Source organism: Lissotriton vulgaris, chromosome 5 (genome assembly GCF_964263255.1).
Source record: "Lissotriton vulgaris chromosome 5, aLisVul1.2, whole genome shotgun sequence".
NCBI lineage: Eukaryota > Metazoa > Chordata > Amphibia > Caudata > Salamandridae > Lissotriton > Lissotriton vulgaris.
In genome coordinates this window covers 618098298-618119356 of record NC_141693.1, presented here as the reverse complement: position 1 = coordinate 618119356, position 21059 = coordinate 618098298, and the positions used below count along the sequence as shown (strand labels likewise).

Genomic DNA, 21059 nt, shown 5'->3' with positions numbered 1-21059 from the left:
TCACAAAGCTTCCATGCGCATTCTGGTGCTCAACCTTTCGGCAACAGTCAACATTACCAACCATCAAGTCCTTGTCATCTCGATGGTCTGATTGCAAGGAGAAAGTCTACCATAAGAGGACTTGAATTTTCCCAATACTATATTCCCTCCTCTGTGACCTTGATCCTGTTGCACAAGTTACTACTTGTGTAACAATATATCTGTAGGAGACATTAGTTAGTGAAAGATTCCTTACCTTAGAATATCCCCAGGCATCAGACTGGATCCGGAAAGTTTTGCTTAGCAGTACCCTTGCGCGTCAGTAGGTGGCGTCCTGCGGCTCCACGTCCATCACTGGCGTTGTCAGCAGCGAGATGACGTCACGGAGATTACTTAGGGGCCACCCATGCGCGCTGACGTCAGTTCTGTACACGACTTTCCGCGTCAGGAACACAGAGCCATGCAAGATACTGACCATTGGTGCATAAAACTAGGGCCCTAAAAGGGGATGACCTTAACCCTAGTAATCAGTTCCCAGAAGGCTCAGGAAGGCGGAAATGGCAGAAAGATAACCTTTGATAGTGCCCAGAGCAGAGCCCTGCTGGGCCAAAGATAGAAGAAACAGAAAGAGGGGCCGAAAGTGGATCCACGGCCTTTGCTGTGCACTATGCCACAAATTTGTTCCATCGGCAGGAAGGCATACCATTTTAGTTTGGGGTGCGCCTGGCTGCCAGAATGACATTACATACCTCAGGAGGAAGGTTGAACACCGTCAAATGTCGCCGCACGATCTCCACGAGTGGAGGTGGCGGCTGGACAGGTTCGGGAGAAGGACCGTCCCCTGCTGCTGCGACAAAAGATCCTCTCGAAGAGGCAGACAGATCGGGGGATCCATGCTCATACTGAGTTGCTCGGGATACCATACTCTTCGAGCCCAGTCCGGAGCCACAAGAATAACTTGGGCCCAGTCGCGCCTGATCTTCTTCAGCACTCTGGGCAGAAGTGGTATGGGCGGAAAGGCATACAACAGACAGCAGCTCCACTCGAGACGAAAAGAGTCTCCGAGCGAGTGCCGCCTTGGAAATTCCATCGCGCAGAATTGATGACCGTGCGCGTTCTCTTCGGTGGCGAATAGATCTAACCAAGGTTTTCCCCGCTGCTGAAAGAGACCTTGCGCCACGTCCGAATGCAGACGCCATTCTTTTTTTTTTTTTTTTTTTTTTTTTTTTAATTTTTGAAAACCTTTATTGTGCATAGTAAGCATACAAATACGGGCCTACAACCATACAGGCCGGCCTCGAGAGCAATCTGTAGCACAAAAAGTAAGGATAGGCCATCTCAGCGGTCCCTAAAAAAAACCCAAACGAGAAGTGTCCAAGGCATGAGAAATAAACAGGACCGCTAGGCTGAGGAGAAGTGAGGTTAATTTTTAAAAGTTTTGTAGATAAGAAGGATCAGATGCATTCGATCCACCGAGAGCAATTGGCAGGCAACGAACCTGCGAGTTGCAGACGCCATTCTTGATCCATCAAGCATCGGCGGCTGAGTTCGTCCGCCCTGGCGCTCAGAGAACCTGCTAGGTGTTGAGCCACCAAGGTAACACTTGTGCAGTGCCCTCCGAGATCTGGAAATGATCTGACAGGTTGCCCTAATGCTGTGCCCACTAGAACGTCAGGTCCCACTGCAGAGCCCGCATATGTCATCTGGCATGTTGCACTAGCAGGATGCAGAAGCCCATCAGGCCCAGGAGCCGGAGGGTCATCCTGACTGAAACCCGGGATAGAGACTGAAAGATCGGAATCATAGCCTGAATATCCCGGACTAGCTGCTCGGGAGGATAGACCTGAAACGGCGTTGAATACAGAACTGCTGCAATGAAGGGGAGCTTCTAAGAGGGACTCAGGTGCGACTTCGGCACGTTGATGGAGAACCCCAGCAAATGCAGGAGGTCGGCGTAGTCTAAAGGTGGGTGACGACTGCCTGGGGCAAGCCCGCCTTCAACAACCAGTCATCTAGGTAGGGGAAGACAGATACCCCTGACCTGCTCAGATGAGCTGCGACCATCGCCATCACTTTCGTGAACACCTGAGGGGCGCTGGTTAGGCCGAAGGGGAGCACGGTAAACTAAACATGCTCCTGGCTTACCATGAACCGCAGGTAACGCCGGTGGGCCGGTAGGACAGGGATGTGAAAATTTGCGTCCTGCCAGTCCAACGCTACCATCCAGTCTCCAGGGTCGAGGGCAGCATCTTGAACTTCTCCTTCTGGAGGTAGCAATTGACGTCCCAGAGGTCCAAGATAGGACGCAGACCCCCTTTGTCCTTCTTGGGGACCAGAAAGTAGTGGGAATAACAACCAGTCCCTATTTCTGGCCCAGGAACGCACTCAAAGGCCCCCTTGTCCAGGAGGGCTATGACTTTCTGTCGGAGAAGAACCTAATGATCTCCAGACAAGCGGTGGCACCGAGGTGGCATGGCTGGAGGGGAGGACTGAAAGGGAAGGGAGTAACCTTGGCAGATTATCTGCAGCACCCACTTGCCTGATGTAATCTCGCACCAGCGGAGGAGGTGGTGGTGGATCCCGCCACCCACCGGCGTGGGGTGCTCCCCGCATCTCAGATTAGGAAGGTTTGGAGGTGGAAGCAGCGGGGGTGGAGGTGGACGGGCCCGCACCCTGGTTCCCCGACCCGCCCCTGCGGAAACAGCGACTATGGCAGCGCTGAGGCTGGTGCACAGGCCTAGTGGAAGAGCGTGCCTGGGTGCCTCACCCCTGGCCACGAAAGGAAAGAAAACCAGGAGTGGCCGGGTTTTTGGTAGAAAGACCCAAAGACATGGCCATAGCCCGCGAGTCCTTAAAGCGCTCCAGTGCACTGTCAGCCTTGTTGCCAAACAGGCGGGTGCCATCAAAAGGCATGTCCATGAGTGAGCTCTGGACATCGGGCGAGAATCCAGTCAAACGCAACCAGGCGTTGTGCTGCAACGCCACAGTCGTAGAAATTGCCCTGCCCACGTCCAACCCACACCGAATGGGGAACTTAGCTGCATCCTTACCCTCATCAATCACCTGAGAAAGGTCAGCCTGTACCTCCTCAGGACACTGAGGCAACACCTAAGCACTGGCATCGCCCACCGAGTGGGAGTAGCGGCCCAACAAGCAGGCGGTGTTCACCGACCGTAGCCCAAGGCTGGCCGAACAGAACAACCGCTTTCTAAACTGGTCCGGCATTTTAGAGTCCTTATCCTGCGGGACCGTGGGAAAAGCACTCTGCGACGTCGAGGCCTGAATGACCAGGCACTCAGGCGTAGGTTGAGTGGTCAAGAAAGCGGTGTCACCGGGCCTCGGTCGGTGGCGTCTTGCGACGTTTTTATCTACCGGGGCCCCCGTGGCTGGCCTCGACCAAGTGCCCAAGAGGACCTCTGTAATGGCGTCATTAAAGGGAAGCAGCAGCTTCGACGAAGTAGACGCCGTCTGGAGCACCTCGGTGAGGAGGTTGGTCTTGAGGGCCACTGTGGGGAGGTTGAGGGCCTCAGCAGCCCGACGGAGCACCATTGTATAGGAGGCACCCTCCTCCATCGTAGGCAGGGGAGTTGCGAACCCCAGGTCAGAGGGGACATCGAGGTCGCCTGCATCCTCCAAGTCATCCACTTAATCTTGTTCGGAGTCACATTGCCGAGCACGCGGGTCCTCGGACCCTTCCCAGTCATCGTCCGCCTCTGGTGTAGAGGGGGCCGGTCGAGGTGGCCGAGCAGGAGAGGGGACGAACGGAGTCGGGAACTGCGCCGGCTCCCAATGTGGATCCAAGGTCGGAACAAAATGGTCCGGGAACTGGGGCAAAGGTGGGATAAACGGCACCCAGTGTGGAGCCGAGGGTGGCGCCGGGCCCGGAGCCGGCAACGCCACACTTCGTGGTGGCAGGGCCGGAACAAGCGGTGCAGGATCCTGTGGCGCCAGGGCTGGAGCCGGTGGCGGAGCCGCCGGCCCAACAGGATCTGGACACGGGACCGCGGGGCACGAAGGTGCGCCGACAGGAGCCCGAGGCCTGTAAAGGCGGTCCATAGCAGCAAGGAACTCTTGGATCTGTTCGGGAGTCGCCGACGGACCCGGGTATTGCAGGTAGGCCGCAGGACGCCTAGGCTCCAGAGAAGCAGCAGGGGCGAGGCCCCTGTCCCCCTTGTCCGCCTCCGAGGAGCGACGGGGGGACATCAGAGAGCAAACATGCTTCTTCAACTTCTTTTTATGGGGATGCTTACCGGAATCTGAAGGTGAAGACTTGGGTGTCCGAGGAGCGACGGCTCCGGTCCCGCGAGCTGTCTCGGGAACGGCCCCTAGACCCGGAGCGGCGACGTGATGAGTGCAGGACCTCCAGCAACTTCCGGCACCGCTCCCGTAAGGCCTTGGGGGCCATGGCACGACAGTCCCAGGAGTCGTGATCGGTCTCAAGGAGTAGAGACAAACAGTAGAGGCAAATATCGTGGGGGTCCGCCACTGACATATTTCGGCCACAGGCCCCACAAGACATAAAGCCGGGCATCCCTACGTGCACCAAGAGAAAAAAGTGGCGAGACAAAGTCTCAAAATAGCGGTCAAAAAGTGGCCAAGGTACGTGCTCCATCCGGATCTGCGCTTACTGGCTCAGATACAGAAAGAACTGACATCAGTGCGCATGGGGGATGCCTAAGTACCCTCCGTGACGTCATCTCGGCGCTGACGACGCCAGTGACGGACGCGGAGCTGCAGGACGCCACCTACTGACGAGCAAGGGTACTGCTAAGCAAACCTTTCCGGATCCAGTCTGAAGCCTGGGGATATTCCAAGATAAGGAATCTATCACTAGCGTGTCTCTTTCAGATCTTTAACTCAATACGTTACCACCCAGCAGGCTACACTTAATTCTAATTATCAGGGCAGCACACCACTTCAAATATGTAAACTTGTAATTTATATAAGCCTTTCAAATAAATGCCAACAGAGCTTAGCACACTTTTTCTTTTTCTCAGCAACTTATGGTCATGCCAAACAGTAGGTCCAAAACAGTCAACAAGTCTTTTGTCAAACTAAACAAGCTTTTCTAGTGTTGTTACTATAAGTATAAAGCAATGGGCATCATTATGTAGACAAATAACGTATTCAACATGCATTTTATACATAACTTATTTCCTGAATAGTCCGGTCTTCAACACATACAGTGGCTAAACAAAAAGGACACCAACCACCCACACCAACGAAATTACTGCTTCCATCATATCAACTTAAAAGGTTATTGGGGGCTGCAGATTAACCTCATTAAGATCCAACCAAACAATTCGAGGCCAGAAGGACAGGCTTTCTTGAACTGAAAAAGCAGGTCATAAACGAGTATGCCCCTACAGATACTATCCACAAATACATTCTCCCCTCTGGGTATGGTTGTCCGTGACACTCAGGACAACCATCAGGTGGATTCAGTCCACAAAATGCTCATACCTCTTCCGAAGTGGGCGGTCCTGGCTAAAGGCAAGTGCTGGCACTTGGATTCCAGAGGTGTTACCCCACTTTGTAACATCAGTGTTGGTCTGGGTACATCCTTCTTTGCTGCTAGGAAGCACTGGCAGAGATGGCTCAGCATCTTAAGAAAACTATTCATCTTTTCAGAGGAGATGGGGGTCGCTTGATGGAAAACATCTAGAAGACTAACTCCCAGCAACAGCCTTATAGTGAAATGCAATAAGGGAATTGGTGCACCTAGGGTGTGTAAAAAGAAGTCAGGAGGATGCTTGTTTAAGTTAAGCTCCAATCCCATACAAGCTCGTAACCAAGAATTAGAAAGTTGTTTCTAACTAACGTACTAACTACCATAAAGACTGACTGAATCCCTAATAAAATTAAGATAAAGCATGGGTTGATGAAGAGAAGTAGATTAAAAGGGACTCTGGCTATGCCTGTGAGAACTCTTGCACACAAATCACATACCCAAACAGAAGGGAACCGGACTGTGCATATAGCCCCAATGAAGAAACCGATCTAAAATATTGATAGTTTTCTCCACCTCACCAAGCTATTAGTTAACCTAGTGAGTCACTAAAAAGTTTGGTCAAAAGTTACTGACACATCTCAAGATGCAAGTAAACTATAATAGGTCATCAAAGATGTCACGATTGGCCAACCACAAGAACAAAGTCCAGATATATTTTAATTTGGAAACATCCCTTGGTCTGCCTTCCTTAAACAGCTAATTCGGATAACTGAAAAACATTTAGTCAATTAGAGATTACACTTCCTTCAAGCTACCAGGGCTGTCAAGCTAAGGATTCTTACCGGACATGAAAGAGCCTCCAGGCATCAATTACATATCCTCAATGTATTACATTAATAACAAAGCCACTTTAAACAGTGTTAGGTAGAAAACAGTAAGAGGAGCAGCACGCCATGCAAGGCCTTACAATCTAAAATAGTCACACATCGGCTGAAAGAAACATGCAATTCACTTGGAGCTTTAAATAAAAAAGGTCATCTGTTTTAGTAATTTGGAATCTCCAAACCGCACTAGAGCTTCAACATCTCAAGGTTAAATGAAACCAAATGTCTTCAAACTTCTCACATCTCAAGGCCTTTTCAATATCTGTGGATCAGCCCTCAAACCTCAAATTCCCAGATGAAGCCAAGAAAGCAAATCTCCTGCCGAAGCACCAGCCTGAATCTTTGCCAGTCACATACTTCAGCATTTTTCTCAACAATTCTTATCTTTGGAAGAACAAATGTTTCTCTCTGAACAGCAAGTGGCAATTCAGAACTTCCAAGAGTAATGACCTTCGAGTGGTTGTGGCATGGTTACCAGCCCTGTCGTGTCTAAACACCGGCCTACTACTTAAACACGAAAACAAAGCAGCAAAATAACTGGTCTAGCTTCATGGTAAATATCCTGTGACAAGAAGGGGAAAGCTACCATCTTTTCATATTTTGTTTTTCGGTTCAAATAAACAAGATTTACAAAATATGCAAAAAAAGTTGAGGATGTTCTCAACAAATCGGCTTACCTCATCGCAAAACTTGGTGAGGGCAGTGAAATCCCATTTCTTGGCGTAGCCGACATTGTATGACAAAATTGCTTCCTGCAAAGAAAACAGAGTAACAGCTCTTAAACTTTTCAAATTCCTTCTCGTAGAATCACATTGCTTGTTTGCTCTGAATTTATTTTTCTTCTTGAATAATATCTCCAGGGTCTATTTTTCTCGGATGTATGAGCACCATGAGGGAGAGCACAATGGGGGAAAGCACCTCCAACAATGTTCCAACTTTTTTACAGGTTACAGAGCGCTTTAAAGTATGCCTTCTGGCAACAATGCAAATGAACTGTAATGGGGTGTCCCTGTGTCCCTCAGAACCTAGACGTTAGCATAAAGAACTACAAGCGGCCTGCCGGATGAACACTTTCTTAGCATTCCATAATTAATATGAACCAAGAAACACACTGAGTGTATTACTGTCCAATTTCAACAATTAGTATATTATTCTTTTTTTCCCATTTTTTTTATATATGTATGGCTGTCACAAACATTTTTATCAATGAAAAGTATGTGCATGACTTTTTGGTGAATAAGTGAAAGTAAGTGACAAGGTGATAATGTGCATAAAATATATACAGTGCAGAGATTGTAAACAATATAAAATGTAGGAATCAATTGACATCCGTCCCTAAACAAAGTAATCTCAAGACCCCTGATCGGAGTCCTTTTTAGGTCTCGACCTCTGCCAATGCTTCTGGCCTTGCAGATGTCGAGACCTATTGAGGTGAAACCAGAAAGCTAAACCCGAAAGCTAAACCAGGCGGATTTTGCCGAGTGCATGTGTGTCCATGCACGCGCTTTCCATTTGCTTCCCGAGCCGCCTGCCTGCTTCACACATCTAAGCCATCAGCCTCCCTCCCACCTACCGCCTAATTGCTTTCACTTTCACGGCCGCGAGGCCATGAGCTACTTCCCCCCCCACCCCCCCCCCCCCCCCCCACCCCCCCCCCCAAGCTGCTTGCATTTCCCGTACTTATTTTACCTTTGCATTATTTTGCTGTTCTGGATTGTTGACTTTCTTGTTTGAATTGGGCCTGAACTATGCTGGCATTCTCCACAGGCTGTCTTATACTGCCATCTGGTGGCCATTTTTTTGTAGTAAAAGCATCTTTATTTTGCAGTCTTGCGGGCTTACCCGAAGGTATTTGAGGCAGACATTTGTTCACTGATGTAGTGACTCTGTTGTACAATTATTTTACATTCCATTGCATGGAGTCCCGTAGCACTTGAGTACATCCATTTAGATGTCCTTATTTTCACCAAATTATACCCAAATCAACTTTTGGGAGAGAAATAGGTTGTGCATTCCCTGTACGTTCTAAGTCTCAGTCAGTGTGCCTTGCACACTTCAATCGCTTTCGCCCATTCTCACTCAGGGTTTCTCCCTCCTCCTCCTCATCCCACACTGACATAGCCTACACATTTCTCTTTTGGTAGGCCTATTGCTTGTCCTGCCGATCCCTATCATGCCCAGCCCAGTTAGCACCAATGTTGTTACTCCGTGGAGGTGGGCTAAGATGGCCTGGGTTAGACCCTTCATCCCTCGCACGCTGCTGAGCAGGCCCTTGGCTAACTCACGGCAGAGTGAAAAGCTCACACGTCAGAGGAGGCCTCCATCTCCCGTGCTGCCATTTTACCGTCTTTCACAGGCTGTCACTCCATAGTCTGCATTTTCTTGGCAGACTAGAGCGTGATCGACTGGAGTTTGAGCGTTACAAAAAAATCTGCTCCCAGTGAACATTGTCGTGCACACGGTTTTATCACTCCATATTTACACAAATAAAATATATCCTTAATCACTGCTTTGACAGTTGCAGAAAGTCGTCATACTTTGTAAAGGTTGGTGCATACACAAGAATTCTTTTAGTCCATCTTCAGTGTTTACATAAACTAATTTCCCTGATATTTTTAGACGTTGATCGTCGTGCTTACAATCGTCAGGCATGTGCTTTTTGACAGGGTTTGCCCCGCCCGGTGCCAGTTTAAAGCTGAGCGCGTCCGCGTGTGCCAGGCCCGGCTAGCAGACTCCTGCCTGCGTCGACAGCCACTGTCGCCTCTCTGACAGATGTCGCGGCCGCAGCTTGATTGATGTGACAGTACCAGACTTTGTGCTGCAGCGATGGGAGCTCCCGTCCAAGTCGTGACCCCTTTCATTCCTGTGCTTTAGAACGGAAGTTGCATTATACTTTACACAGCATTGCTGGACCCATGCATGCCATGGCAACGAGTAATGGAGTTGGTTGTACAAGAGAGAATACGCACTGGTGCTCGGTAGTGCACACAGATGACAGCAGCGTTTGTTAAGTCAATGTATGTTCTTCTAAGGTTATGGCATTTTTTTCTGCATGACCTTATGTAATAACACTATTTTTTTCCTTGAGAGATTTCTGCTTTAAATGTGTCTGTCTTTACATCTCATTGCGTTGTAGTTTATGCCGATCATTCAGCTGTGCTGTTTTGTGACACCCTACATTGCAGCCTAACCGTATAAATTGTAAACCAGGCCTTTTTAGGTCTCGACCTGCCAATGCGCTTGACACTTCAAAGGAATGCCTCCCGCTCCCCCCCCCCACACACTCACACCAGCCACGTCACAAACCACCATGCTTCGCGGCCGCTTTGATGTTCTCAGTGAGCCGCGCGCCCACTGAACATCAAAGCGGCCACGAAATACTCACCATTTGTCACCCCCTCGCATCCTGCTGGCATTCCCCTGCTCCCTTCTCGCCCAGTCCTTGTTCTATTTTACTTTGCTTCCTTGCAGTGATCTGCCTGCGATTTTATGGTCAGCATGCTAACTTGTCAAAATGTGTTTTGGTGCATTTTATCTTGCACTGTAGGTCGGACTCTCACGTTTTCTCATATTTATCCTCATGTGTTTTAATTCTCACACAGCACTCTTAACTGTTATTTTTCAAGGAGGTCTTTAGTTCGCTACTTGTTTTGCTCCTGAAAGCTGCATCTCTCAGAAACTGTGATTTAAATCGGCAGACAGGTTTCATTTGCCTCCCACCGGAACCCTCATTTCTAGGTTACTGGAGAATAACTCGAAAAGGTGATGTCACTTTTTTTGACTTCAAGCATCCGTTTCCTAGAAGCAAAATGTAGTAAATGTGAGGATCAGGTGTGCAGAGCCGTGGCCCTAAAATACCCTTACATTAGTGCGTTTATAGCACATATACCCGCTGATTTATATTGTGTGGGCCTTCCTGCGACAGCCCTCAACACACGCACAGGCCTTCCACCAGCCTCTCTTTACCTAGGCACCTCCGCAAATTTAAGTTGCCCTCGGGAGAGAAGCATTGTTTCCAAAAGTCATTAATTGGTGCGCAATTGCTTTTAATGGGTGTCCCATGTCCACACAGAGGCCTTTTCACTGATTCTTTTTCACCATGCTTCTGTATCTTGTAGGTTTTTTCTAACATGGAATGCCGTGTACGTATATACTAAAGGCCACAACCCCTTCGAGCACTGTTATCTTAACATTTGTGTTTCTCTCTGTCTTATGATGTCTGCCCGGCCACCATTTGCGTCGGACCCTCACACACCCTCACACTCACACCTCCTCACCCTCACACACTCACTCACCCTCACACACCCTCACTCACCCTCACACCCTATCACCCTCACACCCTCACTCACCTTCACACCCTCACAAACCTCTCACCCTCACACACCCTCACCCACCCTCACCCACCCTCATCCAGCCTCACTCACACCCTCACACCCCACACCCTCACACCCCCTCACCCCCACACACCCTCACCCTCACTCACCCTCACACACCCTCACCCTCAAACACCCTCACTTACCCTCACACACCCTCACTTACCCTCACACACCCTCACTTACCCTCACACACCCTCACTTACCCTCACACACCCTCACTCTCACACACCCTCACTCTCACACACCCTCACTCTCACACACCCTCACAAGCTTAGCATAACAAAACAAAGCATAGCATAACAAAACAAAGCATAGCATAACAAAACACAGCATAACAAAAAAAGCATAGAATAGCAAAACATAGCATAACAAAAGAAAGCATAAGATAGTAAAACAAAACACAGCAAAACAAAACATAGCATAGCAAAACACAACAAAGCATAGCATAACAAAACATAGCATAACATAACAAAACAGCATACCATAACAAAACATAACAAAACATAGCATAACATAACAAAACATAGCATAACAAAACAGAACACAGCATAATAAAACATAGCAAAACAACAAAAAATAGCATAGCTTAACCCCTTCACTGCGGTGGCTATTCCGCTAAGGGGGCGGGGCGGCCGCGCGGCGGCCGCATGCGGGTGACAAAACCGCTCCGTCACTAGCCTCGGTTGAGCTGTGCTCATGACGGAGCGGTTCCGTCATGGCCCGCCCCGCTCAATAGAACGCTCAGCGCAGGCGCCAAATTTGCGCCGCGCATGAGCGGCGAGCAGGCCATGACGGAACCGCTCCGTCATCAGCACAGCGCACCCGCAGCTGATGACGGAGCGGTTCCGTCATCAGCGTGCAATGGGTTAACAAAACACAACAAAACATAGCATAGCAAAACAAAACATAACCTCATAGATGCTATTAAACATTCCTCCCCAGTGCTGCGCTGTCCATTGGAACTAGTGCTGAATGGACGTCCAATGGTCGTGCGCAGCACTGGGGAGGTAGTGCTGCCGTCGGCCAATGCAGCGAGGCAGCACTTAAGGGGTTAATAGCATAGCAAAGCATAGCATACCAAACACAACAAAAAATAGCATAGCATAACAAAACATAACATATCAAAACAAAGCATAGCATAATAAAACACAGCATAGCATAGCAAAGCATAGCATAGCATAACAAAACATAGCATAGCATAACAAAACACAGCATAGCATAACAAAACAAAACAAAACATAGGAAAGCAAAACAAAACATAGCATAGCATACAGCATCACTCAGCACCACCACAGCATCACTCAGGGGCACCACAGCATCACTCAGGGGCACCACAGCATCACTCAGGGGCACCACAACATCACTATGCGCTACCACAGGATCACTGAACGCCACAGCATCACTCGTTCGCCATCACATCACCACTCAGCGCCACCACAGCATCAATCTGTGCAACCATTCAACAACAACTGGTTCAAATATGTTCTCTCAATGTTTCAAGCTTTATTACGAATGTAACAAAAAGATGTTAATATTTCACTTCTGTTCTTGGATTCTCCACACAATAAAATACACTGAACATAACCTTCACAAAAGTTATTTATAAAAGTTTAAGCTATTGCCATTATAAATTACAATAACGTTTATTTAAGTATTAATTATTAAAAAAATTAAAAGCCATTGTTATTTGTAATATCAATACATGTACGTCACGTAAATACAACACATATTGCATTACAAATGCAATAGGTGTCACATTTGCGAAAGTTATAACTATTGGCATTGTAAATGACAAAGCTATTAATTTCGCTACTTTAAAAAAGAAAACAAATAAAAAATGTGTAATTTACAATACCAATAGCTCAAACTTTCCTAATGCGAGACCTATTGCATTGCAAATGCTTGTTCAACTTTGGGGTGAGAAGACTGCAAGACATGGATTGTTGTGAGGTGTTGACCTTTCGGCCCAGGAACGTGCTTTACTAAGCCAACATCACATTGGGTCTTCTTCAGGACAGGGGGGTGGATACGTTCAGCCTATAATGGGCACAATGATTCATAAAATAAGTATTTATAAGGTGTGTTCCAAAGAAGGGAAAAAAATGAATTTTACAAAACGGTTGATTGAAGTGACCTGCCAATTGTGGTGGTGTTGATTTCCACGTGATCGGCTTGAAAACAAGAGGAAAATCCATCGTCAAGTTGGATTCTGTAATCAGACGAGGAACGAATTAAGAGGGTAAGTATAAAAATGCAGAGGTGCTTAGTAATCGAAAAAGTAGGCGCCTCAGGGGAAGCAGTGCCTACCTTCGCTGGGGCGGTGCTGGAGTCTATGAGGAGTTTTTGCAGTGTGCAAGCGCCAGCACGTAGGTGATTAGAAGCTGGATTCCATCAACCAGAATGTGATCTACAATCAAATTTAATACATATTTATGTGGTCTTGTTCAGTGATGTGAATGAAAAAGCCGCTTTGTGAAAGTGTGCATCTTAGCTTCATTTCGAGGTAGCCAGGAGAGTTCTACCGCTGAATATCTTCATTTGATATGCAGGGGATCTAAAATTTAAGGGTGACCAAAAATGTGTGAACTTGCCGGCTGTATTCTGAACTCTGCAATCAATGATGTTTCATGAACGTGCGCGTCTTACCTTATGACTAAATCCCGGCTGACTCGTTCAGCTCGAGGATCGGGTATACAGATACAGTTTATTTGGGTTCTTTTTTTACATTTCATCAAGCCCAAAAACATCTTGGAACTAACTTAACAGGGAGTCAGACTGAGTTCCCCTTTCCCACATGACACGTCAGACTGGTCCACCCAAAGATGGAATAGCCTTAACCAGATTCACAAAGCGACAACTGAGAACGGAGTGTGACTGAGAAGCTTCTCCTATAACCCCAAGAAAGGAATAAGCCTCAAAGACTGATGTTTCTTGTGCCCACACAATCTGTATGACGGCAGCCGAGGGACACCTTGAAGGCTGTAAAAGTGATGGAAAGGTCAAAAGTGCACAAAAAATCCTACACGCAAATATACCCATGGAGTCGTGCTCTCTAGGTCCCAAATTAAGGAAACAAAAGACTGTGCATATTTTGTTAAATAGAATATTTAGAGCTGCTAAATGGCGATGTAGTACCATCAACTGTGCATTGAGAAACTCTCATTGCACAAACATGTTGATAGACACATTGAATGAGCACTCCCAGAAGCTACGGTACCAGCGGTAATTATTAATATTGTTATTACTGTTAATTATTGCTTATAAGCTCACAATCTGACATTAGTGTGTGTCATAGCGCATTGAGGCGCTTTTCAATAGTCCAACAAGTAACATGAACTAAGATGCTACCTTACTGACGGGAATGCTGCGCAAGGTGGTATTTGCTTTCCCAGCCTATGGTACATCTGAATAAGGAGGGTCTAGCACTTTTTGTATTCTCAGTTCACCTGACAGTTTTTTATCATTAGAAGCCTCCTGCCCATTTAGGCATTTGTGGGTCTTTAAAATCCAACACCTTCCCTAGTGTCCACACAGACTGGAGTTGGAATAGTAAATTATACTACTCCAACATCCAGCGCCCCCCTCCGCAAGTCGTTGTTCCGACTTGCGGAGTAATGGTATGCAGAATCACAACTCGGTTGTTGTAACGACCGAGTTGTGATTCCATGCAGGAAGAAAGACTGCGGGAAAAAGACCTATATATGTATAAATACCAATCGCACCATACTTTAGTAACATAACATTTACAGCACTACAATTCTTTTGTGCTAATTTTCTTTGTATATCACTGAACCAGCCCCTACTTCTTGGTCTTTTCTGCCCGAAACATTCACTTTTATTCCAATCTGTATTAACAAGTTTACCAAACATAGGGTATTTGAATGTTTCTGGTCACCATCTTAATGTATGCTACCAATCGGGAACTGAAGGAAAATGCTACCTAACCAGTATGCATCTGTTCTTGGCATATTTAGCTGTAGAGTACGATGCTATGCATAGATCGCTATCTAGTGTTGGGTCCGATGTTTGCACTTTGATTTTCTTTAGAGAAGTCTTACCAGTCACAAGGTAGGCGACTCCTCCTTTCCGTGATAGTGCACATGGGCATCAACTCCATTGTAAGATTTTTTTCCCGCAGAGGGTGAGAATGGAGATAGTATGGGTAGTAAAAGGAGATGTCCATGAATACATGTATCTAAATAAGATGTTACTGCAACAAGTATAGGTACCCGGGGAGGTGGGTGGGCGCATATGACTCCACAGCTCTATATGCCAAAAACAGATGCATATCAGGTAAGTAGCATTTTCCGTTTTAGGCATATGAGCTGTAGATTATATGCTATGCATAGACTATATAGCAGTTATCTTCCAAAGCGGTAGCTAAGCTGTATCTGTTGCAGTGGTCTGAAATAGTGTACGTAAAACTGCCTGGCCCACTCTAGCTTGTTGTCTTGCTAACACATCTACACAATGGTGTTTTTAGAATGTGTGAGGTGTAGAACATGTTGCAGCTTTGCATATGTCATCTATGGGTATATTTCCTAAGAATGCCATAGAAGCTCCCAGTTTGCGTGTAGAGTGTGCTCTAGGGGGAACTGTTAATGTCCGCTTTGCTTTTGCATAGCATATTTGAATGCACTTTACTATCCACCTTGCAATTCCTGATTTTGATATGGGATTGCCTTTGTGTGGTGGAGCAAAAGCGACAAACAGCTGGTTTATGTTACGAAACGTTTTTGTCCTTTCTTTGTAGTACAGCAATGCTCTCTTCTACAGAATCTCTTTGAGGGAAGAACACGGGTAACTCAACAGATTGATTGATGTGAAAAGCAGAAATGACTTTAGGAAGGAATTTAGGATTAGTCAGAAGAACCACTTTATTTTGGTGTACTTGTAAAAAAAAGGTTCTTCTATAGTTAATGCCTGAAGTTAACCCACTCTTCTGAGTGATGTGATAGCCACAAGGAAATCAGATTTCCATGTGAGAAATTGCAGTTCACATTTGTGCAATGGCTCAAAGGGTGGACCCATTAGTCTAATCAGGACAATGTTGAGATTCCACACTGGAGCAGGAGGATGTCTTGAGGGAATGACTCTTTTTAGTCCCTCCATAAAGGCTTTGATAACAGGCACTCTAAACAGAGTTAGATGTTGCCTATTCTGTAGGTATGCAGCTATTGCAGCCAGGTGTAAGTGGATGGAAGCGTATGCTAAATGGTAGCGTTGTAGATGTAACAAATTGCATATAATGTTTTGGACAGAAGCATCAAGCGGGTTGATGTGGTAGTTATTATAGTAAATCAAAAACCACTTCCACTTTGCTGCAAATCAGGCTCTTGTGGTAGGACATCTAGCTTCCTTGATAATATCCATACAGTCTGGCGGTAGATTAAGATAGCCAAACTCTAGGACTTCAGGTGCCAGATCGCCAGATTGAGTTGACTGGGGTCTGGGGTCTTATGTCTCCATGGCTCTGTGTGAGGAGATTGGGTGTAAGACGCAGTTTTTGATGAGGAACTACTGAGAGTTCCAATAGGGTTGTGAAGCATGGTTGACGTGCCCATGTTTCAGGGATGCTTGCCTGAGTTTCCGAACCACTCATGGAATGAGTGGGAGAGGCGGAAAAGCAAAAGCAAATATCCCTGACCAATTGATCCATAGTGCATTGCCTTTGGACAATGGGTGAGGATATCTGGACGCAAATTTTGGGCATTTTACATTTAATTGTGTGGCGAGCAGGTCTATGTCTGGAAAGCCCCACATTTGAAAGAATGGGAGGAGAACTTGAGAGTGTAGTTCCCATTTGTGGACTTGCTGTGTCTGACAACTTAGCAGATCTGCCATCTGATTGTCTACTCCTGGGAGGTGTTCTACTAGGAGATAGATTTTGTGGTGAATGGCCCATTTCCAGATGTCCTGGGCTAGGTGGGACAGTTGTAGGGAGTGTACCCCTCCTCTTGTTTTTGTATGTAAAACATAACCGTCATGTTGTCTGTAAGGACGATGACAGCTTTGCCAGCCAGATGTGTTTGAAAGGGTTGGAGGGCTAGAAATATGGCAATGAGCTCTAAATGGTTAATGGGGATCAACTTTTGTTGCCGACTCCACAGTCCTTGTATTGTGGTTTGCTGTAGAGGAGCACCCCAGCCAGTTAGAGACGCGTCCGCTGTTAGTACTGTCTGTGGAACCTGGTCTATGAAGGCCCGTCCTTTTGACAGATTTTGTTTGTTCCACCAATGTAGAGAGCGAGGAGTATGGCCGCTTACGGCACTAGATCGGTTAATAGACCATAGGACAGGTTCCACTGACTGGCTAAGCATTCCTGAAGCGGACGCATGTGGAGCCTGGCATATGAGGTAATCATGATGCAAGATGCCATCAGCCCCAGCAGTTGCATGCAAAAATTGAGCTGAAAGAGATTGATTGGGTTGAAACTGGAGAACCAAAGCCTAAATGTTGCGAATTCTGGCTACATTGGGAACGCCATAGCCTTTTGAGTATCTAAAGTGGCTCCTAAATAGTTCTGAATATTGGCTGGCTGAAGATGTGACTTTGGCACATTGACTGTGAACCCTAGTTGATGCAGTAACAGGATGGTTATGGAAGTGCATTTGAAACACTGTATGTACGTGCTGGCTTTGATGAGCCAGTCGTCTAGGTATGAGAAGACATGGATGCTTTGTCTCCTGAGGTGAGCAGCTACTACTGCTAGACTTTTTTTGAAAACTCTGGGGGTAGTGGTGACTCCGAATGGGAGTACCTTGAACTGGTAATGTTGGCCCGCTAACACAAACCTGAGAAATTTGCCATGCTTCAAGTCTAGAGTAGACAGAAAGTCGCCCTTTTGCAAAAGAGGTAGTACCTGTTGAAGTGTTACCATGTGACAATGGTCTGATTGAATGTATAAATCGAGTTCTCTCAGATCTAAGATTGGTCTGAGAGACCCGCCCTTTTTTGGTATTAGGAAGTAAAAGGAGTACCTGCGCGACCCTTGGTGTTGTAGCAGTACGGGCTCTATAGCTCCTTTTTTAAATTAGAGACTGCACCTCTTGTTTGAGGATGTGTAGATGATCCGGTGAGAGTTTGTGTGACTATGGGGACATGTTTGGAAGAGTGTTGATGAACTCCAGGCCGTAACCAGAATGGATAATTTGCAGAACTCACTTGTCTGTTGTTATTGACTGCCAAACTGGTAAGAAATTTGACAGTCTTCCTCGACAGGTGTTAGGTGGTCTGGGGGAAGGAGAGGTGAGTCACTCTTTTGTATTGGAGGCAGAGGTGTGTGTGTTTGAACCTCTACCTCTTCACTTACCGTTATTTCATCTGTAACCCCCTCTGAAATAATTCTTGAAGCCAGAGGGTTTGTTATTATCCTTGTAGGCGGAGGTATTTTCTGAGAAAGAATTCTTGGACCCCGCTTGATAGAAAAAACGCTGAAAGGCACCACGGCCTTGTGGTGCCTGAAGCGCCCCCATGGATTTGGCCACTTCAGTGTCTTTCTTCATCTTTTCCAGTGAAGAGTCCACCACTGGGCCAAAAAGGTGTTTCTTAACAAAAGGTGTGTGTAATATAGAGGTATGAACCTCTGGTTTGAATCCAGAGATACATAGCCATGCAGGCATTCTTAAAATGACACTGGTATTGACTGCTCTGGCAGCTTTGTCTGCAGCATCGAAGAAGCACCTGATTTGATTGCTGGAAATATGTTGTACCTCCCTTATTAGGTCTTCACCTTTAGATTTATGTTCTTGGGGTAGATATTGGAGCAATTGTTTCATTTCGTCCCAATGTCGTATCTAGCTATCAACGCTTGTATGTTGGATATGCGCCAGAGATTTGCTGCCTGAGATGTGATTCTCTTACCCGAAGGAGCTTAGATTCCTTATCTGGGGGCGGAGCATCCCCTGTGGTTTGGGAGATAGCCCTTTTGCTTGTGTTAGAATCTACTAGCGAGTCCAACGGTAATTGTCCATTAATGTACCCTGGGTCAGATGGTGCTGACATATTTTTTGTCTACCATAGGGGTAATGATGCGTGCCCTGACAGGTTCACTAAAGATATCATCCACATGTCTGATCATACCCTTGAGCATTGGTAAAGTGTGTGATGACGTTTGAGTAGTGCTAAGGGTGGTAAATGGCAGCCCTATCCAGCAATTCAATGCAACCTACACTGTCATCTGGTGGAGAGGGTTTGGTAGGGTGTAGGGTAGGTCATTGCCTGTGGGCAGGTTAATGTTGTAGTCGTACATGGGTCTGCAGTTATAGGCTGGCCATCGTCCTCCCCATCCCCATAATCATCCCCATCATCCTGGTTGTCAGGTGTATGTGGTGAATGCTGAGGTGAAGTAGGCACAGGTATAGACTGTGGAGGTGAGGAGATGAGATAGGAAGAGGAAGAGGAGCAGGGGAAGGGTTAGTTACAACAGTTCTCGTCTTCAAAGGAATGTGGTATTCCTCTTCAGCATCAGTCCTTCCCTGTAGAGTCACTGTGGTGTTGATATGCCCAGTTTTTTGATGAATGTACACCTTCTGTTCGGATCGTCGAAACTATGTTTTTTTGGCGCCTACGGTGTTTTTGGCGCCGAAGGTTTCAATGCCAATGGTTTAGGGGCTGGTGTTTTTGGATCCGACGTATAGTTCGGTGCAGATGGTTGAGGTTCGGAACAGGGCTTAGATTTTGATCCTGAAGGTTTCGTCTCGGTTCCCGTTTTGGATTGGGGGTTTTCTGAGCCGGAAGGCTTTTGGTAGGCTTCGGTGCCGAGCACAAGGGCGGGGCGTTGGAAGCGTGATTTTGGGGCCTGAGGGCGTGGGTTGATCCTGAGCCTTCTTTTTGGGTTGAGGTGGATGTCGGGCGAGGAGAAGTGGAAGGCAGTTAAGCCCTTGCAATCAAGCGATTGCGCAAAGTATGGTTTTAAACAACAAGGGAGCCCCAATGAGTCAGCACAGGACCTCGGGGAACATAATGATTTCAGACAACAATGGTCCCATGCACAAATTATGAACAGTGCATGGGACCACTGTTGTCTGAAATCCTAACTGCCTTCCACTTCTGCCAAGTGGGTTGCTTTCCTCCGCACTCACGCACCTTCCAGATTTTTACTCAAGTGCTCTCACCACCCCTTCCTTCCCCCACCCCCCATCCTTTGTTATACTGTTATGTCTTATCAGCCCCCCCTATACTCCGAGGAGTATATTAAAAAGATCTGTACAGGCCCCTCTTTATTTACGGATCAAGAAGACATTTCCACAGCAGGTAGTTCCAATCTCTCTGGAAATTTGGAAAAACAAAGGAAGAAATATGTTCGCCTAGAACTAATGGCACTGATGCTCACGGAATATCTGAGATCCAATACCATACCGTTGGGGTTGCAAGTAAGAAATATCCCTGGCGTGTTCAGGACAACCCCAAATACATCTCTGGCTTCAGTCATATATGCACTACATGCTCAAGACATTGGCTAGTTTTGGGCATTGAAACTGCCTCTGAAGAACCCCAAAAACTGGATGAAATCATTAAAGATTTGGAAAAACAGATTAGTGAAAACAACACTGTCCCTGAAGCCAAGAAACTTTTAGATATGGTTGAAAAAGCTGTACTTGAGTTCCACCGCATTGAACAAAATAAAAAAATCAAACAAAGTAAAGAAGGACATTAAATCTTTCACTCAAGAACGTACCTACCCCTATCTTCACAACGATTTCTATACAAATCGAAATTTCAACCATAATCCCCAGAACTCAAGACCTTGGGGTCGATTCAATCGAAGAAACACTGTTGTGGGATTCACTGACTCCTCTGCCGAATCCTCCGACAACTCAAACTCTGGGGAGGGAAGTAGCGCCCCTACACGTACTCAGAACCCCCATTTTTAGAGAGAGGTGGGCCAGAACCCGCCAAAAGGGGCCGCGTCAAACAACAACCAAGATGGTACAACCCCCCAGGGGAGAGGCAAACCAGACAGAAATTCTACCAGTGGTAATGGGCGCAAATACCTCGGACATGAGTATTCCCTTGTTTCACTTATCCAATCACATTCTCTCTAGTCAAGAAATCTCTATTCTGAATAAGGGACTATCATTTGTACCCACTACGTAATGGAACTTTCTAGACCTCCAATCAGAGTTACTTGGGTTCTTTAGAAAAATTAGACTCCGGGCGTTCTTTGACCTCAATCCAACTGAATCTAAAAATACCATCACACCCTTTAGACGACCCTCTACCCTCTTCCCCACATCTAACATGATCCCTAAGGAGATCAATACGTTTGAGAAAGTCATCCTTAAAGAAACTTCTGAACTGGAGAAAAAACATCTTTTTATCCCATATAACTTCTCATTAGATGAGAAAAAGGCAATCTCGACACTA

General features: G+C 46.6%; 1 protein-coding gene across 2 annotated transcripts in view; it reads right to left on the bottom strand.

Annotated features, from left to right (window-relative positions):
- PARG (poly(ADP-ribose) glycohydrolase) overlaps positions 1-21059 on the bottom strand; it is a 1076399-nt gene that overhangs the window by 742562 nt on the left and 312778 nt on the right. For both annotated transcript variants that reach the window (XM_086922071.1, XM_086922072.1), the window contains exon 7: positions 6993-7067. In XM_086922071.1, the coding sequence (XP_086778197.1) occupies positions 6993-7067 (75 nt within the window). The remainder of the gene's footprint in view (positions 1-6992; positions 7068-21059) is intronic.